Below are 24,784 nucleotides of genomic sequence, written 5' to 3' on the forward strand. Positions count from 1 at the left end.
AACCTGGTTCTTAAATCTCTGTCTTACCATTATATAATCTATCTGATACCTTTTAGTATCTCCAGGGTTCTTCCATGTATACAACCTTCTTTCATGATTCTTAAACCAAGTGTTAGTTATGATTATGTTGTGCTCTGTACAAAATTCTACCAGGCGGCTTCCTCTTTCATTTCTGTCCCCCAATCCATATTCACCTACTATGTTTCCTTCTCTCCCTTTTCCTACACTCGAATTCCAGTCACCCATGACTATTAAATTTTCGTCTCCCTTCACAATCTGAATAATTTCTTTTATTTCATCATACATTTCTTCAATTTCTTCGTCATCTGCAGAGCTAGTTGGCATATAAACTTGTACTACTGTAGTAGGCGTGGGCTTCGTGTCTATCTTGGCCACAATAATGCGTGCACTATGCTGTTTGTAGTAGCTTACCCGCATTCCTATTTTCCTATTCATTATTAAACCTACTCCTGCATTACCCCTATTTGATTTTGTGTTTATAACCCTGTAGTCACCTGACCAGAAGTCTTGTTCCTCCTGCCACCGAACTTCACTAATTCCCACTATATCTAACTTCAACCTATCCATTTCCCTTTTTAAATTTTCTAACCTACCTGCCCGATTAAGGGATCTGACATTCCACGCTCCGATCCGTAGAACGCCAGTTTTCTTTCTCCTGATAACGACATCCTCTTGAGTAGTCCCCGCCCGGAGATCCGAATGGGGGACTATTTTACCTCCGGAATATTTTACCCAAGAGGACGCCATCATCATGTAACCATACAGTAAAGCTTCATGCCCTCGGGAAAAATTACGGCTGCAGTTTCCCCTTGCTTTCAGCCGTTCGCAGTACCAGCACAGCAAGGCCGTTTTGGTTATTGTTACAAGGCCAGATCAGTCAATCTTCCAGACTGTTGCCCTTGCAACTACTGAAAAGGCTGCTGCCCCTCTTCAGGAACCACACATTTGTCTGGCCTCTCAACAGATACCCCTCCGTTGTGGTTGCACCTACGGTACGGCTATCTGTATCGCTGAGGCACGCAAGCCTCCCCACCAACGGCAAGGTCCATGGTTCATGGGGGGTAAGACCATATGCAAGAGAAATGTTGGTGTATAGGGAGGTGATGTCAACACTGACGAGTAAGAATCCAGGAGGTAGAGAGGTGAGGATTGTGGAGAGACAGTGAAAGAAGAGGTTGATATCTTTGACGTGGGAGGGTAGATTACGGGCAACTGGTTGGAGGTACCTGTCAACAGGGGCCAAAATTCTTTAGTAGTAGCACTATAACCAGCCACAATGTGTCATTCAGGACTGCTGGGTTTGTGAATTTTGAGGAGCATGTAGAAGGTGGGTGTGCAGTGCATCATAGGCGTGAGGAGGGAATGGATTCAGGGGAGAGGTTCTGTGGTAGGCTTAAGGCTTTAAGCAGGAATTGGAGATTATGTTTTATATTGGTATGACTACCAACCAGCTGTCGACCAGTATGAAGGGCCACCGCCAAACTGTGGCCGAGAGAAAAACAGACCACCTTGTGGCACAACATACAGTTTAACAAAACATGCTTGATTTCAATGGCTGCTTTACAATCCAGGCCATCTGGATCCTTGGCGGGATTGATCACCCAGTAGTTTAGTTGCTTTAAACACACGATAACATGTATCATCACTCCTCCCTCTTCTTGTCTCTCATCCTCTTTATGTGCCACCTACTGCCAATGCATCTGCCCCTCTTTCCCCTTATCCACTCCTTTCGTTTGTTGCCTCCCCCCCCCCCCCCCCCTATCTGCTTGGCCCATAGCCTCCCAAAGTTGCACTTACTGGCAGTCTAATCCTTGCACGCTCTGCCAAACAGCGTTCTTCATTCCCACAACCCATATACTGCTATCCCTTCCCCTTCTTTGCCCCCTCCAGATTACTGCTTACATTCTACATGACAGCTGTATTACAGTCTGAACTGCCAGAAACAGCAGCCACATGTGCGTGAGATGTATACATGCTTATGTGAATCAATGTATGCCTTTTTCCTTTTCATGAAGGTTGTGGTCGAAAGCTAATGTGGCAGTGTCTTTTCGTTGCACCTATCAGCAGCTTATCATGCCATCTTTACAGTAAGTACCAATGTGCCTTTTCCTTATGTTGCTGATATTACAGCCTGGTGTTTCCATTATTTTACTTATTTTTCTCTGACAAACAATGAGAACACCATTCACCTGTAGAGTTCAAGGTCTTCATTAAAAAGTGACGACACACAAAGTTTAACTCTGAATGTATAGTCGAATTTCTAAATAGCATAACTGAAATAATGAAGGAAACAACATCTGCCACAAAAAGAAGGTGCTCTCACACATTACAAGCTGATCTGGTAAGGACCTCCACAAAGGATACTGAGTATCTCAAAACAGCCTGACAAAAAAAGAAACTTAAACAAAAATTAGTACACACTGCACTTCTCAAGTAGATGCCATTGTTGAACTTACCCTCTTTCGTTTGAGCATTTGTGATCTGCAAGTCAAAATCTGTGTTTTTCCCAATTCTCTTCTGGTGAAGAATTGCCTTTTTTAAGTCTCGTACTGAGATATGAAGGCCATCAAATGTGACGGTATCATACTCAAGGGCAGATTTAAATTTATAGTGAACAGACATGATATCTTCATATCATCAACAATAGCCTACGTGTCACTTCTAACAACAAAAAAAGTTTCTGAAAAGAAAAAAAAAGTATCACTTAAGTGCTATGAATGTGAGGAACATAAAACAATGAAGTTAAATAATTAAATAATAACATACCAAACTGGCAACAAAAATGCAAAATCTAATTTTATACAACAAAAAGAAGACAGATCATATCATTGACAAAGTTGAATATAAAACATTTTTCTCTTCTGATTTCTACTGACAACAACCAACTGCAGTGTGCATCTGATGCTCTGGGAGTTACTAAGTAAACATCTAAATCATGAAATGCTCAACTGAAACCACTTGCATTTCATTATCTGTGCCTTAATCAACTCAAATAATACTTTAACTGCAATCCACAGTCACGGAGAGTTCAAGAGAGCCAAAATTCATGCAACGATCAAATTTTAAAAAACTGGCATTAATTGAGTCCTAACAGGCAGTATGCACCAATTTTTAGCAATTCTGAAATTAATATCTATTAAAACAAAGTCACATCAACTTGAAGTTTAGCTGAAAGGGATAGTGTTTTATGAGGCATGGTCCTATTAAAAGGTCATACATCCTTGATTTCCTCTGACCTGAAAACTGGCTCACTCAGCTAGTTGGCAGACAACATACAGTTCGATGTAGAACCTGAATCAGAAGCGACTTGATTTCTTTATCTAAGTATGCTAAGTATTGCAAGAATATCTCTCTAATTCCAACCAAACAACCATGCTTCTTGGATTCAAGGCTGTTACATTTCTATAACATTTCTTTTAATAATGCCACAAACGAACACTGGGTTAAGAAAACTACACTTTTAGGAACAAAAAAATTGTTCCATTTTCACATTTGCAATGGTGTACCATATGGTGGTCAAAGGTTTACAAATTTAACATTTACACGTCTAACCCCAATACCAGAGTTATTTTTAAGAATCTAATGTATTTATAACACAGGCAACTGTGAGAATAAACAGTTGATAAAATAGTAATGGGACTTCAAGTTACCTCCTTACAACAAGGAAGGGTTTCACAACAAGGTCACTCTGTAGGGTCCCACTGCCACAAAGAGAACACGTCAACAACAGTGTAATTAACAAGCAAAGATGCAATTTGTGTATCAGCTGTGAAACTTTCGATCACAGAGAGAAACGAAATAATGAAAGATATACAACAATCCACAAAGCAAAAATGGCTGGCTGTTCATTGGATTAAAAAACAATAAGCCAGAAATTCTGCAAAAAACTAAAACCTAATACAGTAAAAGATCAATATACTGCAGGTTCAGGTAAAATGCACTGTAAAAATCTTATTACTATCTCAATGAAGCTCTTCTGTCATCTTACTTATCCCTGCAACCTTCATGCCCTGAAAACAATAACCAAAAGAGACGCGAGTAACTGAAGTCAACCTCAGGTTTGTGTTCTTATCACTATATCAGGTGTGTCGCTTGGCAGAAATCTGAATACACAGGGTGATTATAATTAATGTTAAACTTTCAAAACACTGTAGAAATAACAGCACTGGTCAGAATCATGTCAAATTGCAGCGAAATATTATCGGAGAACGGGGAAACGTATGGCAGAAGAAAAAAAATTGTGCGAAAATTGATGAATAGATGGTGCTGTATGTGTCAGAATACATACATGAAAACACCTGTCATGCACATGACCCATTGAAGTTGGTATACACATGACGGGTACAAGGCTTTTACTCCTTTCATGTCTGCAATGTTCACTATGACTGTCTCGATGCATGATCGCGCTCTGCTTGTAAAGCTGTGCTACAAGAATGATGACTGTGCACAAGTCACTCTGCAGAGGTTCCGCATATTGAAGGGTTTGAAAAAAGTGTTGGTCTGATGACCAACGTGGGTCTGGAGAAAAGATTCAGAAACTCAAAAAGACAGGTTCTACTGGTGTGCAACCTGGCAGAGGGAGGAAATGAATTGATTCAATGTTAGTGAAAGCAGTGGCCACAGCAAAGGAGGAGACGAGTGGCGGTGTGCAAACGTGTAGTGCACGGAGAATTGCCCGAACATTGGTCATACCCGTGAGCACGGTGCGTAAAATCCTACGAAACATCCTTCTTTGCTATCCATTCAAAATTACCGATGTGCACGAGTTGCTCCCCATTGATCTGCCAGCAAGAGAAACCTTTGCTTTAGAATATCTTGCTAGCATGGATGTGGATAATGATTGGCCGTGGAAGATTTTGTGGACAGATGAAGCCCACTTCAATCTGATAGGGTATGTCAATACACAGAACTGTCGAATGTGCGCCACGGAAAATCCACACACAAATCAACCAGTATCACTGCATCCTCAAAAGATCACTGTGTGGTGCGGGTTTACGGCATCATTTGTCATAGGGCCATATTTTCTCAAAGAGACAGCTGCTTCAGGATCTGTTACCCGTACCGCCACTGGTAAGCGCTACGAGTGTCTTTTGCGCAACCACGACATTCCAGCTCTCCAACAGCATGGATGTGTGGATGGCATCATTTTTATGCAAGATGGCACACCTCCGCCCATTGCAAATCCAATTAAGCAGCTGCTGAAGTGCCATTTCGAAAATGCTGCAATTATCAGCCATCATTACCCTACAGCCTGGCCGTCCCGATCACGTGATCTTTATCTGTGTGACTTCTGGCTGTGGGCTATCTGAAAGATGTTATGTTCAGTGTTCCGACTGCAAACTCAGCTGCATTGAAGGCGTGCATTGCGCAACACATTCTGAACGTTACCCTGGAAACACTTCGGTCAGTTATTGAACATGCTGTTTCTCGATTTCAACTTGTTGCAGGAAAAGGTGGACTGCATATTGAACATGTTTTGCACCACTTACACAGAAATTAATAATCCGATTTGATTTTTATTGATGCTTTGTATGCAGTTTTTGCGTCGGGACAATTAAAAGCCGATGTGATTGATGCTTTTTATGCGGTTTTTGGCCTCAGGACATTAACAACTGATGTGAGTGATGCTTTTTATGCAGTTTATGGCGTCAGGACAATTGAAAACCAATTTTTCGCATCCAATGTGATATTACCTTGCCGTGGTGGTTGGGCTTACGTAACTAACAGTATCACACCTGTACACCCACGCAGTCTGAGTAGTGCAGTTTGTTTAATGTCAAACCTTAGGCATTGTTATACAATTCATTTGCCATTTTTAGTCGACCACTATTAAATCATGAAGCTTACAGCGGCATCTACTGCTACATTTTGTAACTCTTTATTTTTCTTCTTCCATACGTTTTCCCCATTCTCCGATAATATTTCGTTGCAATTTGATGTCATTCTGACCAGTGGTGTTATTTCCACAGTGGTTTCAAAGTTTAATTATAATCACCCTGTACATCACAGGTTAACACTGCAACATAGTCAACAAAGTGAGTGCTAAAGCAGTCAGAGATGAATATGAAAAAGAGGAGATTTAATGAGTATAGAAGATGTTCCCAACACCCATGAAATACTGAATAATATACACAATATAAACAACACAATATAAACAACACAATTACATAGATGAAGAGACAAGGGAATCAAACCACATTCAGCTGTTGCACCAGGTGACAATAAAACAGTACGCATAGAAGAAAATGACTGAAATGACTTGCCAAAAACAGCCAATGGACTTCTTTAAACCATTAAAAAATTAACCTTTAGCAATTTAGCAAAATAAACACCATCTGGATCACAAGTTTTTATTCTCTGACAACCAGTTTCAATCAACACTGTAGATCATCTTCAGATGTGGCGCTGCAAAGTCCAGTTTGTCAATGCTGTGTGAGCAACAAAGTTGTGATCCAGACAGTGTTTGTTTGATTATTAATTGCTGTTATGTGGTACTTTTTTGACAAGTTTTACTTCTAATATGAAAATAAGATGCCTTTGACGAGAAGAGAATCACCTGTACGAATATCAAGAGTTCAGATGGAAAACCAGTCCTAAGCGAAGAAGGGCAAGCTGGAAGGTGGAAGGAGTACATAGAGGGCCAACATAAGGCAAGTGCCCTTGAGGGCAGTATTATAGAAATGGAAGAGGATGTAGATGAAGCTGAAATGAGAGACAGAATATTGGGAGATGAATTTTACAGAGCACTGAAAGATCTAATTCGAAACAAGGCCCTGAGAGTAGACTACATTCCGTTAGAACAACTGACAGGCTTGGAAGAGCCAGCCATGACAAAACTCTTCACCTCATAAGCAAGATGTATGAAAGAGGTGAAATACCCTCACTTTTCAAAAAGAATATAATAATCCCAATTCCAAAAAAGGGGGTGCTGACAAGTGGGAATCTTACTGAACTATTAGTTTAATACGTCATGGTTGTGAAATATTAACATGAATTCTTTACACAACAATAGAAAAACTGATAGAAGCCGGCCTGGAGAAAGATCAGTTTGGGTTCCGCACAAATATAGGAACACACAAGGCAATACTGACCATGCAACTCCTCACAGAATATAGATTAAGGGAATGCAAACCTATGTTTACACCGAGCGAGGTGGCGCAGTGGTTAGACACTGGACTCGCATTCGGGAGGACGACGGTTCAATCCCGCGTCCGGCCATCCTGATTTAGGTTTTCCGTGATTTCCCTAAATCAGTCCAGGCAAATGCCGGGATGGTTCCTCTGAAAGGGCACGGCCGACTTCCTTCCCCATCCTTCCCTAATCCGATGAGACCGATGACCACGCTGTCTGGTCTCCCCTAAACCAACCAACCAACCTATGTTTACAGCATTTGTAAACTTAGAGAAAGCTTTTAATAATGTTGACTGAAACATTGTCTGAAATTCTAAGGGCAGCTGGAATAAAATACAGGGAGTGAAAGCTATTTACAACTTGTACAGAAACCGGAAGGAGTTATAAGAGTCGACAGGCATGAAACTGAAGTAGTAGTTGAGGAGGGAGTGAGACAGGGATGTAGCCTATCTACGATGTTATTCAATCTGTACACTGAGCAAGCAGTAAAGAAAGTAAGAGAATTTTGTAGTAGGTGTTAAAAGTCCAGCGAGAAGAAATAAATTTGACAATGACATTATAATTCTCTCAAGAGAGAGCAATGGATTTGGAAGAACAGTTGAACAGAATGGACAGGGTCTTGAAAGGAGGGTAAACGATGAAAATCAACAAAAGCAAAATGAGGATAATGGAATGTAGACAAATTAAATCAGATGATGATGATGATGATGGAATCTGATTAGGAAATGAGACACTTTAAGTAGTAGATGAGTTTAGCGATTTGGGCAGCAAAATAACTGATAATGGATGAAGTAGAGAGGATACAAAAGGTATTCTGGCAGTGGCAAGGAAAGCATTTCTGAAGAAGAGAAATTTGTTAACATCAAGCATAGATTTAAGTGTCTGCGAGTCTTTACTGAAAGTATTTGTATGGAATGTAGCCATATATGGAAGCAAAATATGACGAACAGTTTAGACGAGAAGAGAATAGAAGCTTTTGAAATGTGGTGCTATAGAAGAATGCTGAAGATTATATGGGTCAAACGTGTAATTAATGGGGATGTACTGAATATCACTAGGAGGACAACAATTTTGTGGCTCTATTTGATCAAAAGAAGTGATCGGTTGATAGGACATGTTCTGAGACATGATGGGATCACGAATTTAGTACTGGAGGGAAGTGGGGGAGGGGGGGGGGGGGGGGTAAAAAATCTTAGAGGGAGACTAAGAAATGAACACAGCCAGCAGATTCAGAAGGATGTAGGTTGCAGTACATACTCTGAGATGAAGAGGCTTGCACAGGATACAGAAGGGTGGAGGGCTGCATCAAATCAGTCTTTGGACTGAAGACCACAACAACTAATGTTCTTTAAATTCACATACAGTACACTGTAAAGTACAGTAATGTACTATTTACTTTTGCACACTTCCCATATGTAGTCTGTCATTCTGCAGCTCACCTTTGATCCCTTGATACACTGCAGTTATACTATAACATAAGAGCACCAGGTCCTCCAACAATCACATTGTATATCAAAGGTATTATTGTATCTTAGGGTGAAATCCAGCTTTGAATAAAATTTAGCAAGTGTTACTATGTCAGATACCAGTTTATTAATCCTCACTATCAGCCATCCCTTTCAGATCTGCATGTCTCTTTGACTCCTCACTATGTATCCTTCAAGCCTTCGTGTCTGCTATATTACTATGTTTGTTTATTTGTAAATCATTATAAGGTCCCTGATAAGAAACACCTTACTAAGGTGGTACTGAGCTATTTTCTTCTGGGCTTTCAAGTTCAGCTATGAATACAGTGTACTCATTTGGAAAGCAAAACATATAATTCATGTTGTTGTTGTTGTTGTTGTTGTTGTGGTCTTCAGTCCTGAGACTGGTTTGATGCAGCTCTCCATGCTACTCTATCCTGTGCAAGCTTTTTCATCTCCCAGTACCTACTGCAACCTACATCCTTCTGAATCTGCTTAGTGTATTCATCTCTTGGTCTCCCTCTACGATTTTTACCCTCCACGCTGCCCTCCAATACTAAATTGGTGATCCCTTGATGCCTCAGAACATGTCCTACCAACCGATCCCTTCTTCTGGTCAAGTTGTGCCACAAACTTCTCTTCTCCCCAATCCTATTCAATACTTCCTCATTAGTTATGTGATCTACCCATCTAATCTTCAGCATTCTTCTGTAGCACCACATTTCGAAAGCTTCTATTTTCTTCTTGTCCAAACTATTTATCGTCCATGTTTCACTTCCATACATGGCTACACTCCATACGAATACTTTCAGAAATGACTTCCTGACACTTAGATCTATACTCGATGTTAACAAATTCCTCTTCTTCAGAAACGCTTTCCTTGCCATTGCCAGCCTACATTTTATATCCTCTCTACTTCGACCATCATCAGTTATTTTGCTCCCCAAAAAGCAAAACTCCTTTACTACTTTAAGTGCCTTATTTCCTAATCTAATTCCCTCAGCATCACCCGACTTAATTAGACTACATTCCATTATCCTTGTTTTGCTTTTGTTGATGTCCATCTTATATCCCCCTTTCAAGACACTGTCCATTCCATTCAACTGCTCTTCCAAGTCCTTTGTTGTCTCTGACAGAATTACAATGTCATCGGCGAACCTCAAAGTTTTTATTTCTTCTCCATGAATTTTAATACCTACTCCGAATTTTTCTTTTGTTTCCTTTACTGCTTGCTCAATATACAGATTGAACAACATCGGGGACAGGCTACAACCCTGTCTCACTCCCTTCTCAACCACTGCTTCCCTTTCATGCCCCTCGACTCTTATAATTGCCATCTGGTTTCTGTACAAATTGTAAATAGCCTTTCGCTCCCTGTATTTTACCCCTGCCACCTTTAGAATTTGAAAGAGAGTATTCCAGTCAACATTGTCAAAAGCTTTCTCTAAGTCTACAAATGCTAGAAACGTAGTTTTGCCTTTCCTTAATCTTTCTTCTAAAATAAGTCGTAAGGTCAGTATTGCCTCACATGTTCCAGTGTTTCTACGGAATCCAAACTGATCTTCGCCGAGGTTGGCTTCTACTAGTTTTTCCATTCGTCTGTAAAGAATTCGTGTTAGTATTTTGCAGCTGTGACTTATTAAGCTGATAGTTCGGTAATTTTCACATCTGTCAACACCTGCTTTCTTTGGGATTGGAATTATTATATTCTTCTTGAAGTCTGAGGGTATTTCGCCTGTTTCATACATCTTGCTCACCAGATGGTAGAGTTTTGTCAGGACTGGCTCTCCCACTGCCGTCAGTAGTTCCAATGGAATATTGTCTACTCCGGGGGCCTTGTTTCGACTCAGGTCTTTCAGTGCTCTGTCAAACTCTTCACGCAGTATCATATCTCCCATTTCATCTTCATCTACATCCTCTTCCATTTCCATAATATTGTCCTCAAGTACATCGCCCTTGTATAGACCCTCTATATACTCCTTCCACCTTTCTGCTTTCCCTTCTTTGCTTAGAACTGGGTTTCCATCTGAGCCCTTGATATTCATACAAGTCATTCTCTTATCTCCAAAGGTCTCTTTAATTTTCCTGTAGGCGGTATCTATCTTACCCCTAGTGAGATAGGCCTCTACATCCTTACATTTGTCCTCTAGCCATCCCTGCTTAGCCATTTTGCACTTCCTGTCGATCTCATTTTTGAGACGTTTGTATTCCTTTTTGCCTGTTTCACTTACTGCATTTTTATATTTTCTCCTTTCATCAATTAAATTCAATATTTCTTCTGTTACCCAAGGATTTCTACTAGCCCTCGTCTTTTTACCTACTTGATCCTCTGCTGCCTTCACTACTTCATCCCTCAAAGCTACCCATTCTTCTTCTACTGTATTTATTTCCCCCATTCCTGTCAATTGCTCCCTTATGCTCTCCCTGAATCTCTGTACAACCTCTGGTTCTTTTAGTTTATCCAGGTCCCATCTCCTTAAATTCCCACCTTTTTGCAGTTTCTTCAGTTTTAATCTACAGGTCATAACCAATAGATTGTGGTCAGAGTCCACATCTGCCCCTGGAAATGTCTTACAATTTAAAACCTGGTTCCTAAATCTCTGTCTTACCATTATATAATCTATCTGATACCTTTTAGTATCTCCAGGGTTCTTCCATGTATACAACCTTCTTTCATGATTCTTAAACCAAGTGTTAGTTATGATTATGTTGTGCTCTGTACAAAATTCTACCAGGCGGCTTCCTCTTTCATTTCTGTCCCCCAATCCATATTCACCTACTATGTTTCCTTCTCTCCCTTTTCCTACACTCGAATTCCAGTCACCCATGACTATTAAATTTTCGTCTCCCTTCACAATCTGAATAATTTCTTTTATTTCATCATACATTTCTTCAATTTCTTCGTCATCTGCAGAGCTAGTTGGCATATAAACTTGTACTACTGTAGTAGGTGTGGGCTTCGTATCTATCTTGGCCACAATAATGCGTTCACTATGCTGTTTGTAGTAGCTTACCCGCATTCCTATTTTCCTATTCATTATTAAACCTACTCCTGCATTACCCCTATTTGATTTTGTGTTTATAACCCTGTAGTCACCTGACCAGAAGTCTTGTTCCTCCTGCCACCGAACTTCACTAATTCCCACTATATCTAACTTCAACCTATCCATTTCCCTTTTTAAATTTTCTAACCTACCTGTCCGATTAAGGGATCTGACATTCCACGCTCCGATCCGTAGAACGCCAGTTTTCTTTCTCCTGATAACGACATCCTCTTGAGTAGTCCCCGCCCGGAGATCCGAATGGGGGACTATTTTACCTCCGGAATATTTTACCCAAGAGGACGCCATCATCATGTAATCATACAGTAAAGCTGCATGCCCTCGGGAAAAATTACGGCTGTAGTTTCCCCTTGCTTTCAGCCGTTCGCAGTACCAGCACAGCAAGGCCGTTTTGGTTATTGTTACAAGGCCACATCAGTCAATCATCCAGACTGTTGCCCTTGCAACTACTGAAAAGGCTGCTGCCCCTCTTCAGGAACCACACGTTTGCCTGGCCTCTCAACAGATACCCCTCCGTTGTGGTTGCACCTACGGTACGGCTATCTGTATCGCTGAGGCACGCAAGCCGTTTGTCTGGCCTCTCAACAGATACCCCTCCGTTGTGGTTGCACCTACGGTACGGCTATCTGTATCGCTGAGGCACGCAAGCCTCCCCACCAACGGCAAGGTCCATGGTTCATGGGGGGATATAATTCATAGTCTCTTAAAAATCCGAGGCAGTGTTCTGTTCCTATCTCGAGGTCAAAAATTGATATGGGCAATACTCATCCCAAGAAGGCAATCCATTTTGCTCATCATAATTGGACTGTGCTCGAAGAGGATTAATAAAATGCCATTCCATTAGTGAACAAATAATTGCATAGTGTGTAGCTATCTGTCGCACTAAGGTAGTACTACTTCATAGAAATACAGCACCGTAATGTCCAATGCTTGGTGGTTGCCTCAGTAAAAATGCTACAAATGGGATGGTCCCAACGGCCAGCCTCACTCTGTCATTGTGCACCATTTTTAATCTTTTAAAATGTGATGGTCTAGCAGACCCAGATACATACACCTAAAAATAAAGTGAAGATAGCACTAAGGCTGAGTAAAATGGACAAAAAATATTTTCTGATTCTTTTACTGGAATGGTCATTTAATGTTTGTCTATGAGCAAAAATCCATACACTCGTCAGCGCTAAGTTTACTGCTTCTGATTCTTTGCTGGATGTTGACGGTATTCAAATAATGAATTACAAAAGACAAGAAACAAAAACAAAAAACAAACGATGAGGTAGTGTCAAACCCTGAAGTTTTCAATCAATCAACATTTTTTCAGCTAGGTATGTAGATTTCATGGGAAACTTATATTATTCAAACTCACAATATTTATGCATGCTTTTGTAATCCCTTTTTTCACATAAAAGCTTTTACTTCAGACTTTCTTCACACTACTTTGATTGTTTAACATAAAGATCTAGTGAGTGGAGAAAATGTCTGCAGGTAACAGCAGCAAATTCCTTGTCTCATCCCACACCCCTAAATGTTTACCATGTTAGCGTTTCACCAGTCTGAAAGAACCGTAAATTTATTGAGCTACTGGATAGACTAAAACGTTTTCCAACAATTGGCAGGAATGGTACAGCAAAGAGTAATATACAATGAAGAAACAAAGTCTTGTTTGCAGGGATGTACTTATTATATATTTACCAATGACATGTTTTACCTGATTCAGGCACCTTCAGATTAGCCTAGGCAACAAATATACATTTCATCAGAAGCGGCATGACACAATTCAATTCAGTGGACTGTTCTTTCTAGGCACTCTATAGCCTAGATCTTACACCTGCCAACTTCCATTTATATAGTCACTTGACGGATGCACTCCATGGGCAGCAGTACATGGATGACAAGGAGGTATTGATGTAGCCGGTAGAGTGGTACCATGTGTACATACAGGCCCTCCCAGTAAGGTGGCATCAAGCCACTGCACTGAATGGGGATTATGTTGAAAAATAGGGTTTTGTAGCCAAAACAGTGGGAAATAATATGGTGTACTGGGATCCTGACTACAAGCAATCTACTTTCTGAGAAAAAATGTGTTGCTTTACTTATTGAACGCCCCGAGTGACATTGAAATTCCTCTTGCCCTCGTTGCTTTCAATTTCAGCAAAGATCATTTAATTCAGCTGTATGCTGAATCAGCCCTTCCGACGAGTGCACTTATTCAATTTCTTCATACTTTTCCTGCAGCCATTTAGCCTTGGCTTACCAACACTTACTATTTCTAAATTGAGTTATACTGCTATATTACTGTCTCTTTCTTCACATTTTTGTACTTATTTCTTTCATCAATGGAGCAAAGTATTTCCTCTTTCACCCTATATTCTTCGTAGTTGCCTCCCCTATACCAATATTTGTCTGTCCAACTTCTGTGATTGCCCTTTTTAGAGGTGGCTATTCCTCTTCAACTGAACGGCCTAGTGTGGCCATTCAGTATGGCAATATCTATAGCTTAATGCACCTCGTCATTCTCCAATGTTTCAGTATAGCATTTCTTTCTACAATGATTTCTCCTGACAATTTTCTTCAACTTCCATATTCTTTCCATTACTCAATTGTGACTGTGATCCGTATCACCTCCTAGGAACACTTTAAAATCCAATATCTCATTTCAGCATCTTTGTCTGGCCATGATGTACTCCAGCTGGAATCTTTCCTTTCCTCTACACTGTTACCAAGCCTAACTCCATCTTGTGTGTTTTTAAACAGTGTTTTCAGTATCACTTGCTGAAATTTATTGCAGAATTCAATCACTCGTTCACCTCGCTCATTTCTACTAATGAACACTTATTCTCTCATGGTTCTGGATTATGTTCCTTCCTCTACCACAGTGTTTCAGTGATTCATAATCATTAGGTTTACATCTCCCTCTACATACGGTTTACATGTTCAATATCCTTGTATACGGTAGAAGCATCAGTCTTTGACAGTGCTCCAGACATTGAAAATTATCTCAGTTTTGTTAAATAACAAGACAAGTATGCATAAGAGCAATTTTGTGCCTTATTATGTGGCAACATCGCAGGTTAGCAGATCCTAAACACAGCTGTTCATGAGGGGAAAATAATTTGTGAACTAACTGATGGTCTGAAAGCAATTTCACTGTTTTTGCAAACACAAACATTAAAGTAAGGCTCTTCTTTAATGCATGATGTGTAACATGTAGAAGTTTAAATTTAGTGTTACATTGGACTGATCTACGACACTGAAGTGAAGCAAACTATTAAAAATAAGATCAGATTTAGTTGTTTATTTTAAGAGAAGTGTTCAGTCCCTGCTATCAATTTTATAGAGGGGTGTGTAAGACTAATACATCATTTTGTGTGATGTTCCAGTCTTTGCCAACGTGAGGTTTACTATGGTTTTATTTGTACATTGAATTCAATACATGCCTGTGACAAATATTAATTACATCAAGAATTCTTTCCTTGTAATTGTATTTGTTTTTCCTGGTTGAAGTCTTTGACACGTTGTCAGTCAATGGAACAACTGGCAGTCAATAACTGAGGCATATTGCTCCAGATAAGGGGTCAAGGGAAATTACAAGCCTGAATAAATGACAAAAGGTATACAAATTGTTCAGGTTACTGAATTAAAGAGTTTGGTGTGACACTATATTACAAAGTAAGTTGTAAAAGTCTCGATTGTAGCTGGAAAAAAAAAAAAAAAAAAAATTATAGTCCTCGCCTTTTCCCAACTGCAAAAGTGCACTATCCAGTAACAAAAGAAATACTTACAGAATGTGGATAGAAAATAAGTGAAGGGAAAAGACACAAAACCCATGTACTAACTGAAGACCAGGTAGAAATGTTATAAATCATTTATGAAAATATATCCACCTCCTGGTAACAAAATGAAACAGAACTTGACAACTTCCTATAAAATTGTTACTGAGTAACAAATTTGTGAATGTTTTGCAGGAACAGAACATCTGACAAAAAAAAAAAAACTTTGGAAATAGCAAATGATCCTAGTAATTTTTTTCACAAATGAGCCAAGAATTGTTTACAGATCTGATAAAAGTGCAATATTTTACAACAGAAAGGGGGGGGGGGGGGGATAATTACATGAAAAGGGAATAAAACTGTATGTAGTGTTCAGCTTACAAAGAACATGGGGGGGCTGAACAAACAAAGTGTGTGTTCCCATGTTCTATGAATGCATTACAATTGTGTTTGTGCCTTGAAAAATTGAATGAGAAATCCAACAGCGTATATTTGTGGTCTATGTAAGGGAAACAAATTTGAGGACAATATTGCAGGAGAAGAGGATGACATGGGAGGTACAATACTGTGAGAAGAATTTAACAGAGTGCTAAAAGACATAAGTGGAAACAAGGACCCTGAAATAAAAGTAATTCCCTCAGAATTATTAAGATCCTTGTGAGAACTACCCATGTCAAAATTATTCCACCTGGTGTGTAAGATATTTACGGCAGGCAAAATACCCTCACACTTCAGGAAAAAAATGTAATAATTACAGCTCCAAAGGGCATAATCTGCAACATTTCAGGCAGGGGGGTTACAATCATGGTCTCTAACATTATTGAATTTAGCATACACTCCTGGAAACGGAAAAAAGAACACATTGACACCGGTGTGTCAGACCCACCATACTTGCTCCGGACACTGCGAGAGGGCTGTACAAGCAATGATCACACGCATGGCACAGCGGACACACCAGGAACCGCGGTGTTGGCCGTCGAATGGCGCTAGCTGCGCAGCATTTGTGCACCGCCGCCGTCAGTGTCAGCCAGTTTGCCGTGGCATACGGAGCTCCATCGCAGTCTTTAACACTGGTAGCATGCCGCGACAGCGTGGACATGAACTGTATGTGCAGTTGACGGACTTTGAGCGAGGGCGTATAGTGGGCATGCGGGAGGCCGGGTGGACGTACCGCCGAATTGCTCAACACGTGGGGCGTGAGGTCTCCACAGTACATCGATGTTGTCGCCAGTGGTCGGCGGAAGGTGCACGTGCCCGTCGACCTGGGACCGGACCGCAGCGACGCACGGATGCACGCCAAGACCGTAGGAGCCTACGCAGTGCCGTAGGGGACCGCACCGCCACTTCCCAGCAAATTAGGGACACTGTTGCTCCTGGGGTATCGGCGAGGACCATTCGCAACCGTCTCCATGAAGCTGGGCTACGGTCCCGCACACCGTTAGGCCGTCTTCCGCTCACGCCCCAACATCGTGCAGCCCGCCTCCAGTGGTGTCGCGACAGGCGTGAATGGAGGGACGAATGGAGACGTGTCGTCTTCAGCGATGAGAGTCGCTTCTGCCTTGGTGCCAATGATGGTCGTATGCGTGTTTGGCGCCGTGCAGGTGAGCGCCACAATCAGGACTGCATACGACCGAGGCACACAGGGCCAACATCCGGCATCATGGTGTGGGGAGCGATCTCCTACACTGGCCGTACACCACTGGTGATCGTCGAGGGGACACTGAATAGTGCACGGTACATCCAAACCGTCATCGAACCCATCGTTCTACCATTCCTAGACCGGCAAGGGAACTTGCTGTTCCAACAGGACAATGCACGTCCGCATGTATCCCATGCCACCCAACGTGCTCTAGAAGGTGTAAGTCAACTACCCTGGCCAGCAAGATCTCCGGATCTGTCCCCCATTGAGCATGTTTGGGACTGGATGAAGCGTCGTCTCACGCGGTCTGCACGTTCAGCACGAACGCTGGTCCAACTGAGGCGCCAGGTGGAAATGGCATGGCAAGCCGTTCCACAGGACTACATCCAGCATCTCTACGATCGTCTCCATGGGAGAATAGCAGCCTGCATTGCTGCGAAAGGTGGATATACACTGTACTAGTGCCAACATTGTGCATGCTCTGTTGCCTGTGTCTATGTGCCTGTGGTTCTGTCAGTGTGATCATGTGATGTATCTGACCCCAGGAATGTGTCAATAAAGTTTCCCCTTCCTGGGACAATGAATTCACGGTGTTCTTATTTCAATTTCCAGGAGTGTATGTCAAAATTCAGGAGTAAATAAGAAACTTTGTTTTCTCCAAAAAAATTCCTGCTCCAATGTACAGGCCTCCATTCTGAAGATGTGAAATTCGGAAAAAAATGTTAAATGCTCTATCTCTGTAACAGTTCTAGATATTTTGTTACAAGTTTTTTTTATTTGAAAGATAATTGCTTTATGATTACAATGATATCCTCCATATAGACATATCTCTCAGTTATTTCATCGTCTCCTTTTGGATCTTTTTTTATAATGTACAGAAAAAAAAAATTTCCAAAAATTCCAATCCAAAAAAGTATTTTTTTTTCCTATTGATTACTACCATGTAGTACTATATTGTCTGTAAAGGAGAGCTTCCAGTTTTTAAGTTGGACAGGTTTTATTTTAAAAAAATATCCTTTTTTTTTTCAAGGGTAATGTATGTCTTCACTGAAGTTGTTTCTTACTAATTTCTTCGTTAAAATGTTTATTTCTATTGTCATTGTTGCAGATATTTCTTATCACTTTCTTTGTTGCATTTATTTCTTTTCACTCTCATTGCTGCAGATATTTCTTACATTTTGTTGTAGGTTCTTGTCAGTTTCTTTGTCATGGTTGTTCATTGCAGGTTTCTATAATGTAGTTGTTCAGTGCTAATTTGTTTACTGAAGAGGCTTCGAAGAAATCTGAGACTATCCAGTGAGTTCTGTGTTTCATGAGGAATTTGCCAGTTAACACAATTGCAGTGTGTTTTGTGAAAAGGACTGTTTGAAATGTCTTCTGACTGGAGCCACAGAAGAGTGAAGTGTGCAGACTGTTTGCATGCCCATAAAAGAGTGATATTTAATGGAAACAAGAAAACAGACTTTGTTCAGGTTGGGAATAAGTGTTCTCATTTGAAGACTCTGTTTCAAAGTGAAGATGCTTCCAGTGATGACTTCTTGTGTTCTAAATGTTTTGACAGAATAACAACAATGGTAGTATCTGAAGAAGGTGAAGCCTCCCATGGTGCACATTTTGCATCAATAGATGAAGGATTAAATACCCTGAATCAGTCAGCTACAGAGGTGGGTATTGGTCCTGTTAAGAAATCATGGTCAGTGAAGTCGAGTCATAAGATCTATGAATCAAGGAAGTGCAGAGAAATTACTACAGCTATGGATGAATACACTACATCAAAACTGACCACCAAAGTAGAAATTCCATCTTCAGAAGAAAATGAACCAATGCACTCTTGCACCTCTTACCCGGAATTTTTCACAAATATCAATTCAGCTGTTGAATATTGCGCATCCTACAGTGATAAACTGCAAGTTTTAACAATTACTCCAGAGAAATTTTCAAAGAAAACAATTTTGAACCACATTCCACCAGTATCAAAGTACATGGTAGACAAATCAAGAAATGTGACGTCTGTAAAAGGAGTCTTTGGAAGACCAGTTCCCTATTATGGTCATCTTGTAGAAGTAGTTCAAGTTCAAATAGTGCAGCCATTTTATCTGGAAGATAAGTGGGACTGTTCTCAATAGAGTGCCAACAACAGAGAAACTATAACTGTAACAGTTGAAGGTCAAAAAGTTGTGAAAGTGAAGAGGTACATGACTCACAGTATTAAAGAAACTTTTGCAATTTATAAGAGCAACTGTACAACCTCACACATTGGAAGATCACTACAACCTATGTGGGTAGTTCCACACCCACCTAGGTACTTCCGTTTATGCGTGTACTGCACCAATTTTGAACTTTGTGTGGTAACTTTGAAGAACTTACTGGGGCACATGACATACGACACCTTGGTTGGACGTGTTAAGTCATTAGTACTCTGTGACATAAAGCGAAGACTTTGTTGTTTCAAGAATGTGATGACTGCCCTGGACAGGAAGGAATGTCTTTACAGTCACTTGGCCTGGAAGATGAAGCAGATAACTCTGCAGAAATTACATATGCAACACGGGAGGAAAATAAACTAATTAAGAAAACTGTTGCCTTTGACGGTTTCATTGATTAACTTGGTAAATGGTCAGTGTAAGCAGTAACACACCGGCATCTGAAGAAATTGCAACAACACACTGCAGAAGTGAAAGGGTGTGTACAGGCTGAAGAACTATGTTTAGTGCTTCACTGGGATTTTGCTGAGGACTGGTGTGTAATTCTCCCACAAGAAATACAAGGGTACGCAAGAAATGCAAGGGTATAATTGGAGTAACGACCAGGTTTCAATTTTTACAGGAGTGACATATTTCCAAAACGAGACCACAAGTGTTGCAGTTATAAGTGATGACACAGGACATGACTCAGCACCTGCATCGCTAGCAATGCACAAAATTCTTCAACTGTAAACAGGGGTGGATAAAATCATCATTAGTTTTGATGGTGCTCCAAGTCGTTTTAAAAATCGTTACCAGCTGTTTGAATTGAGTAAGTCACTTGTGCCAACTTACTGGGTATAAAGTGGCCTTGTGATGGTGTTGGAGGCCTGCTGAAGCATCATGCCACAAAACAATCTTTCCAGACCAAGTACAGCTGTGATTCAGAATGCTGAGGATTTTACGAGTCATGAAATCCACAGCCCTCATTCTTTTGTCCAAAGAGGAAATCAAAAATCCCAAGAGCAGAAGAAGAAACTACTCCTGTGAAATGAATTCAGAAGACACACTTTTGGACTCAAAGTGATGGGCGAACTCATATTGCACGCACTTTAAGGAGCAATAAAGACGAAATTTCGTTCATTCGGCCAACACCTCTCAAACAGCAGGATAATATTAAGATTCACAACCTGAGAAGGGCAATGTTTGTGGCGTGTGTGTGTATAACTGTGACTGGTGGATTGCAGAGATTGTAGACACCAGTTATGAGTTAAACAAAAGTGTAGTGAACTTTATGCTACCACATGGACCAACTGTTGAATATAGGTTTCCAGCTGAAGGACAGCACCAACGCCATCAGTTCACACTTCCTATTCACAATGTTTTGAAGACTGACTGTAAGTGCTCCAGTTCCTATTGGTTCAACAGGAAGGTATCACTCCACATCAAAGGAAGATACTGTATCAGTGGAACACATTTTTAGTTAATTGACTGGCTAACTTCAGTACAAAACACAGTGCATAGAAGTTGTACAAAACCTTTAAGTCTTTGGACCTTTCACACAAATTTTGTCATAATTTAAAATGCTTGAAAATGAGTCTCTTACTCATCTTTCAAAACTAAAATTATGTTAAAGAAGGCTAGGTTTTGATTTTTAAGAGCCTGTTTTGTGATAATGTGGTAATAAAACAGGTTTAATGTATGGCAAAAATTTCAATTGTTTATATAACCTGTTCAACCTAAAGGTGGAAGCTCTCGTTTTCAGGGAATGTAGAACTATATGGTACTAATCAACAGAAAAAAATTTTTTTTTTCAAAAATTATAAAAAATGTTCAGAACACTATAGTAAAAGAAGAAGGTAAGTCCAAATGGAGGATTTCTTTGTAATCATACAGCAATTATCTTTCAAATTTAAAAAAATAAAAATAAAATAAAATATCTAGAACTGTTCCAGAGATACAGCATTTTAATTTTTTTTCCAAAATTCACATCTTCAAAACGGTATGCACAGTGTCATCTTTGGATGACTGTATCTCGGAGCAGAAATTGTTTTTGAGGAAACAAAAAAATACGTGTTTCTTACTTAGTCCTTCATGTTAACATATGCTAAGTTCAATATCATCCAAGGCTATGAAGGAAAGATTTTTTCCTAGCCTGCCTCAATAGATATGGACTATGCCAAAGTATGTAGGTGGTCTGAATAGTACCAAACCAAAAGTTTAATAAGTCATGGCAGCAAAATACTGGCATGTATTATTTCCAAAGGAATGGAAAACTCGTAGAAGCCAACCTTGGTGAACATCAGCTTGTGTTCTGGAGAAATGTAGGAACACACTAGGCAATACTGACCCAACGACTTTCTCAGAAGATATGTTGAAGAAAGACGAAACTTTGCAACGTTTATAGGTTTAGGGGAATCTTTTGAGAATATTTGCAGAACTACACTCCTTGAAATTTTGAAGGCAGCGGGAATAAATACAAGGGGCCAAAACATTATTTACAACTTGTACAGAAACCAGAACAGTTATAGAGAGTCAAAGAACATGAAAACTATGTTAAGCCATAGTTGAAAAGAAAATGGGACACAGCTTTAAACTGTTCTTGATGTTATTCAATCTATACATATAGGAAGCTGTGAAGGAAACCAAGGAAAACTTCTGAAAGGGAATTACTGTTCAAGGAGAAGAAATACTAACTTTGGGGTTTACCAAAGACATTGAAATTTTGTCAGGGACAGTTGTGGACTTGGAAAAGCAGTTGAACAGAACAGATAAGGGTCTTGAAACAGAGGTTATAAAATGAACATCAATAAAAGTAAAACCACGTTACTGGAATGTAGTCGAATTAAATCAAGTAATGTTGAGGAAATTAAATTAGGAAATGAGACATTAAAAGTAGCAGAGCAATAACTAGTGATGGGAGATATAAAATACAGACTGGAACCAGCAAGAAAAAGGTTTCTGAAAGTGATGTATACAAAAATAGGGGGAAAATGAAAAAATCCTATGACTACAGCATCAATGAGTCACTGTGTGAATCGGCCAACTCATTCACGTACCTGAGTGAAACATTTTGCAGGGATATGAAATGGAATGACCACATAGGTTCAGTCATGGGCAAAGCAGGTAGTAAACTTAGGTTTATAGGCAGAATACTGGGGAAAAGCAATCAGTCTACAAATGAAATAGCTTACAAATCACTCCTGCGACCAGTTCTAGACTACTGCTCAAGAGTGTGGGATTGGACCCACACCAGAAAGAGTGAACTGTGGATATTGAACGTATACAAAGAAGGGCAGCTTGAATGGACAAAGTTTTGTTTAATCCAAGGGAGTGTCACAACTGTACTGAAGGAAATGAACTTCAAGTTTCTTGAAGATAGCTGTAAACTTTCTTGAGAAAATCTATTAACAGAGTTTCAAGAATCAGTTTGAAATGATTACTCTAGGAATATATTACAATCCCCTGTGTATTGCTCACATAGTTATTGTGAAGATAAGATTGCACAAAGGCATTCAAACAACCATTCTTCCCACGTTCCATATGTTAATGGAGCAGGAAGAAACCCTATTACAAAAATTATAAAATACCAACAGCTGTTATTTTGGTTTTATTTGTTTGGCAACCAGTTTCGGCATTACATTATGCCATCTTCAGGGTTGCATATATTGAGTAACCCTCGTGTTAGAAACCAATGCAGCACTGTCAACTGGTATCGTGACGAAGCAATGTGGTTTTGTTGCAATTTCTTCAAAATCTGGTGTGTTACTGCTCACACTGACCATTTACCAAGTTCATCAATGAAACTGTCAAAGGTAACAGCTGACAGAATAACAGTGTTGTTATTCTGTTGAAACATTTAGAACACAAGAAGTCATCACTGGAAGCATCTTCACTTTGAAACAAGAGTCTTCAAATGAGAACACTTATTCCCAACCTGAACAAAGTCTGTTTTCTTGTTTCCATTAAATATCACTCTTTTATGGGCCTGCAAACAGTCAGCACACTTCACTCTTCTGTGGCTCCAGTCAGAAGACATTTCAAACAGTCCTTTTCACAAAACACACTGCAATTGTGTTAACTGGCAAATTCCTCATGAAACACAGAACTCACTGGATGGTCTCATATTTCTTCGATACCTCTTCAGTAAACAAATTAGCACTGAACAACTACACTACAGAAACCTGCAATGAACAACCCCAACAAAGAAACTGACAAGAACCTACAACAAAATGTAAGAAATACCTGCAACATTGAAAGTGAAAAGAAATAACTGCAACAAAGACAATAGAAATAAACAATGTACCAAGAAATTAGTAAGAAACAACTTCAGTGATGACATACATTGCCCTTGGAAAAAATGGATTTTTTAAAAATAAAACCTGTCCAACTTAAAAAGTTGAAGCTCTCCTTCACAGTGTATATAGTACTACATGGTAGTAATTAATAGAAAAAAATTTACTTTTCTGGATTGGCATTTTTGGAAAAAAAAATCTGTAAATTATAAAAAAAAATCCAAAAGGTGTCAGTAAAAGAACTTTGACAGATATGTCTATATGGAGGATACCATTGTAATCACAAAGCAATTATCTTTAAACAAACACAAACACACACACAAAATTCAAGCTTTCGCAACAAACTGTTGCCTCATCAGGAAAGAGGGAAGGAGAGGGAAAGACGAAAGGATGTGGGTTTTAAGGGAGAGGGTAAAGAGTCATTCCAATCCCGGGAGCGGAAAGACTTACCTTAGGGGGGAAAAAGGACAGGTATACACTCGCACACACATACATATCCATCCACACATATACAGACACAAGCAGACATATTTAAAGACAAAGAGTTTGGGCAGAGATGTCAGTTGAAATGGAAGTGAAGAGGCAAAGATGACGTTTAATGACAGGTGAGGTATGAGTGGCGGCAACTTGAAATTAGCGGAGATTGAGGCCTGGTGGGTAACGAGAAGAGAGCATATATTGAAGAGCAAGTTCCCATCTCCGGAGTTCGGATAGGTTGGTGTTGGTGGGAAGTATCCAGATAACCCGGATGGTGTAACACTGTGCCAAGATGTGCTGGCCGTGCACCAAGGCATGTTTAGCCACAGGGTGATCCTCATTACCAACAAACACTGTCTGCCTGTGTCCATTCATGTGAATGGACAGTTTGTTGCTGGTCATTCCCACATAGAATGCATCACAGTGGGGAAGGTGGTTTGGGGATTTCATAGGGATGAACTAACAGGTTACGAAGGTTAGGTGGACGGCGGAAAGACACTCTTGGTGGAGTGGGGAGGATTTCATGAAGGATGGATCTCATTTCAGGGCAGGATTTGAGGAAGTCGTATCCCTGCTGGAGAGCCACATTCAGAATCTGATACAGTCCCGGAAAGTATCCTGTCACAAGTGGGACACTTTTGGGGTTCTTCTGTGGGAGGTTCTGGGTTTGAGGAGATGAGGAAGTGGCTCTGGTTATTTGCTTCTGTACCAGGTCGGGAGGGTAGTTGCGAGATGCGAAAGCT

The 24,784-nt window shown here is 40.2% G+C and overlaps 1 protein-coding gene across 3 annotated transcripts in view; it reads right to left on the bottom strand.

Annotated features, from left to right (window-relative positions):
- The window catches only part of LOC124775813 (E3 ubiquitin-protein ligase RBBP6), a 421,473-nt gene that overhangs the window by 373,510 nt on the left and 23,179 nt on the right, over positions 1 to 24,784 (bottom strand). For all 3 annotated transcript variants that reach the window (XM_047250645.1, XM_047250646.1, XM_047250643.1), the window contains exon 2: positions 2,478 to 2,701. In XM_047250645.1, coding sequence (XP_047106601.1) covers positions 2,478 to 2,643 — 166 coding nt within the window. In that variant the 5' untranslated portion in view covers positions 2,644 to 2,701. The remainder of the gene's footprint in view (positions 1 to 2,477; positions 2,702 to 24,784) is intronic.

Source organism: Schistocerca piceifrons, chromosome 2, assembly GCF_021461385.2.
Source record: "Schistocerca piceifrons isolate TAMUIC-IGC-003096 chromosome 2, iqSchPice1.1, whole genome shotgun sequence".
Classification (NCBI taxonomy): Eukaryota; Metazoa; Arthropoda; class Insecta; order Orthoptera; family Acrididae; genus Schistocerca; species Schistocerca piceifrons.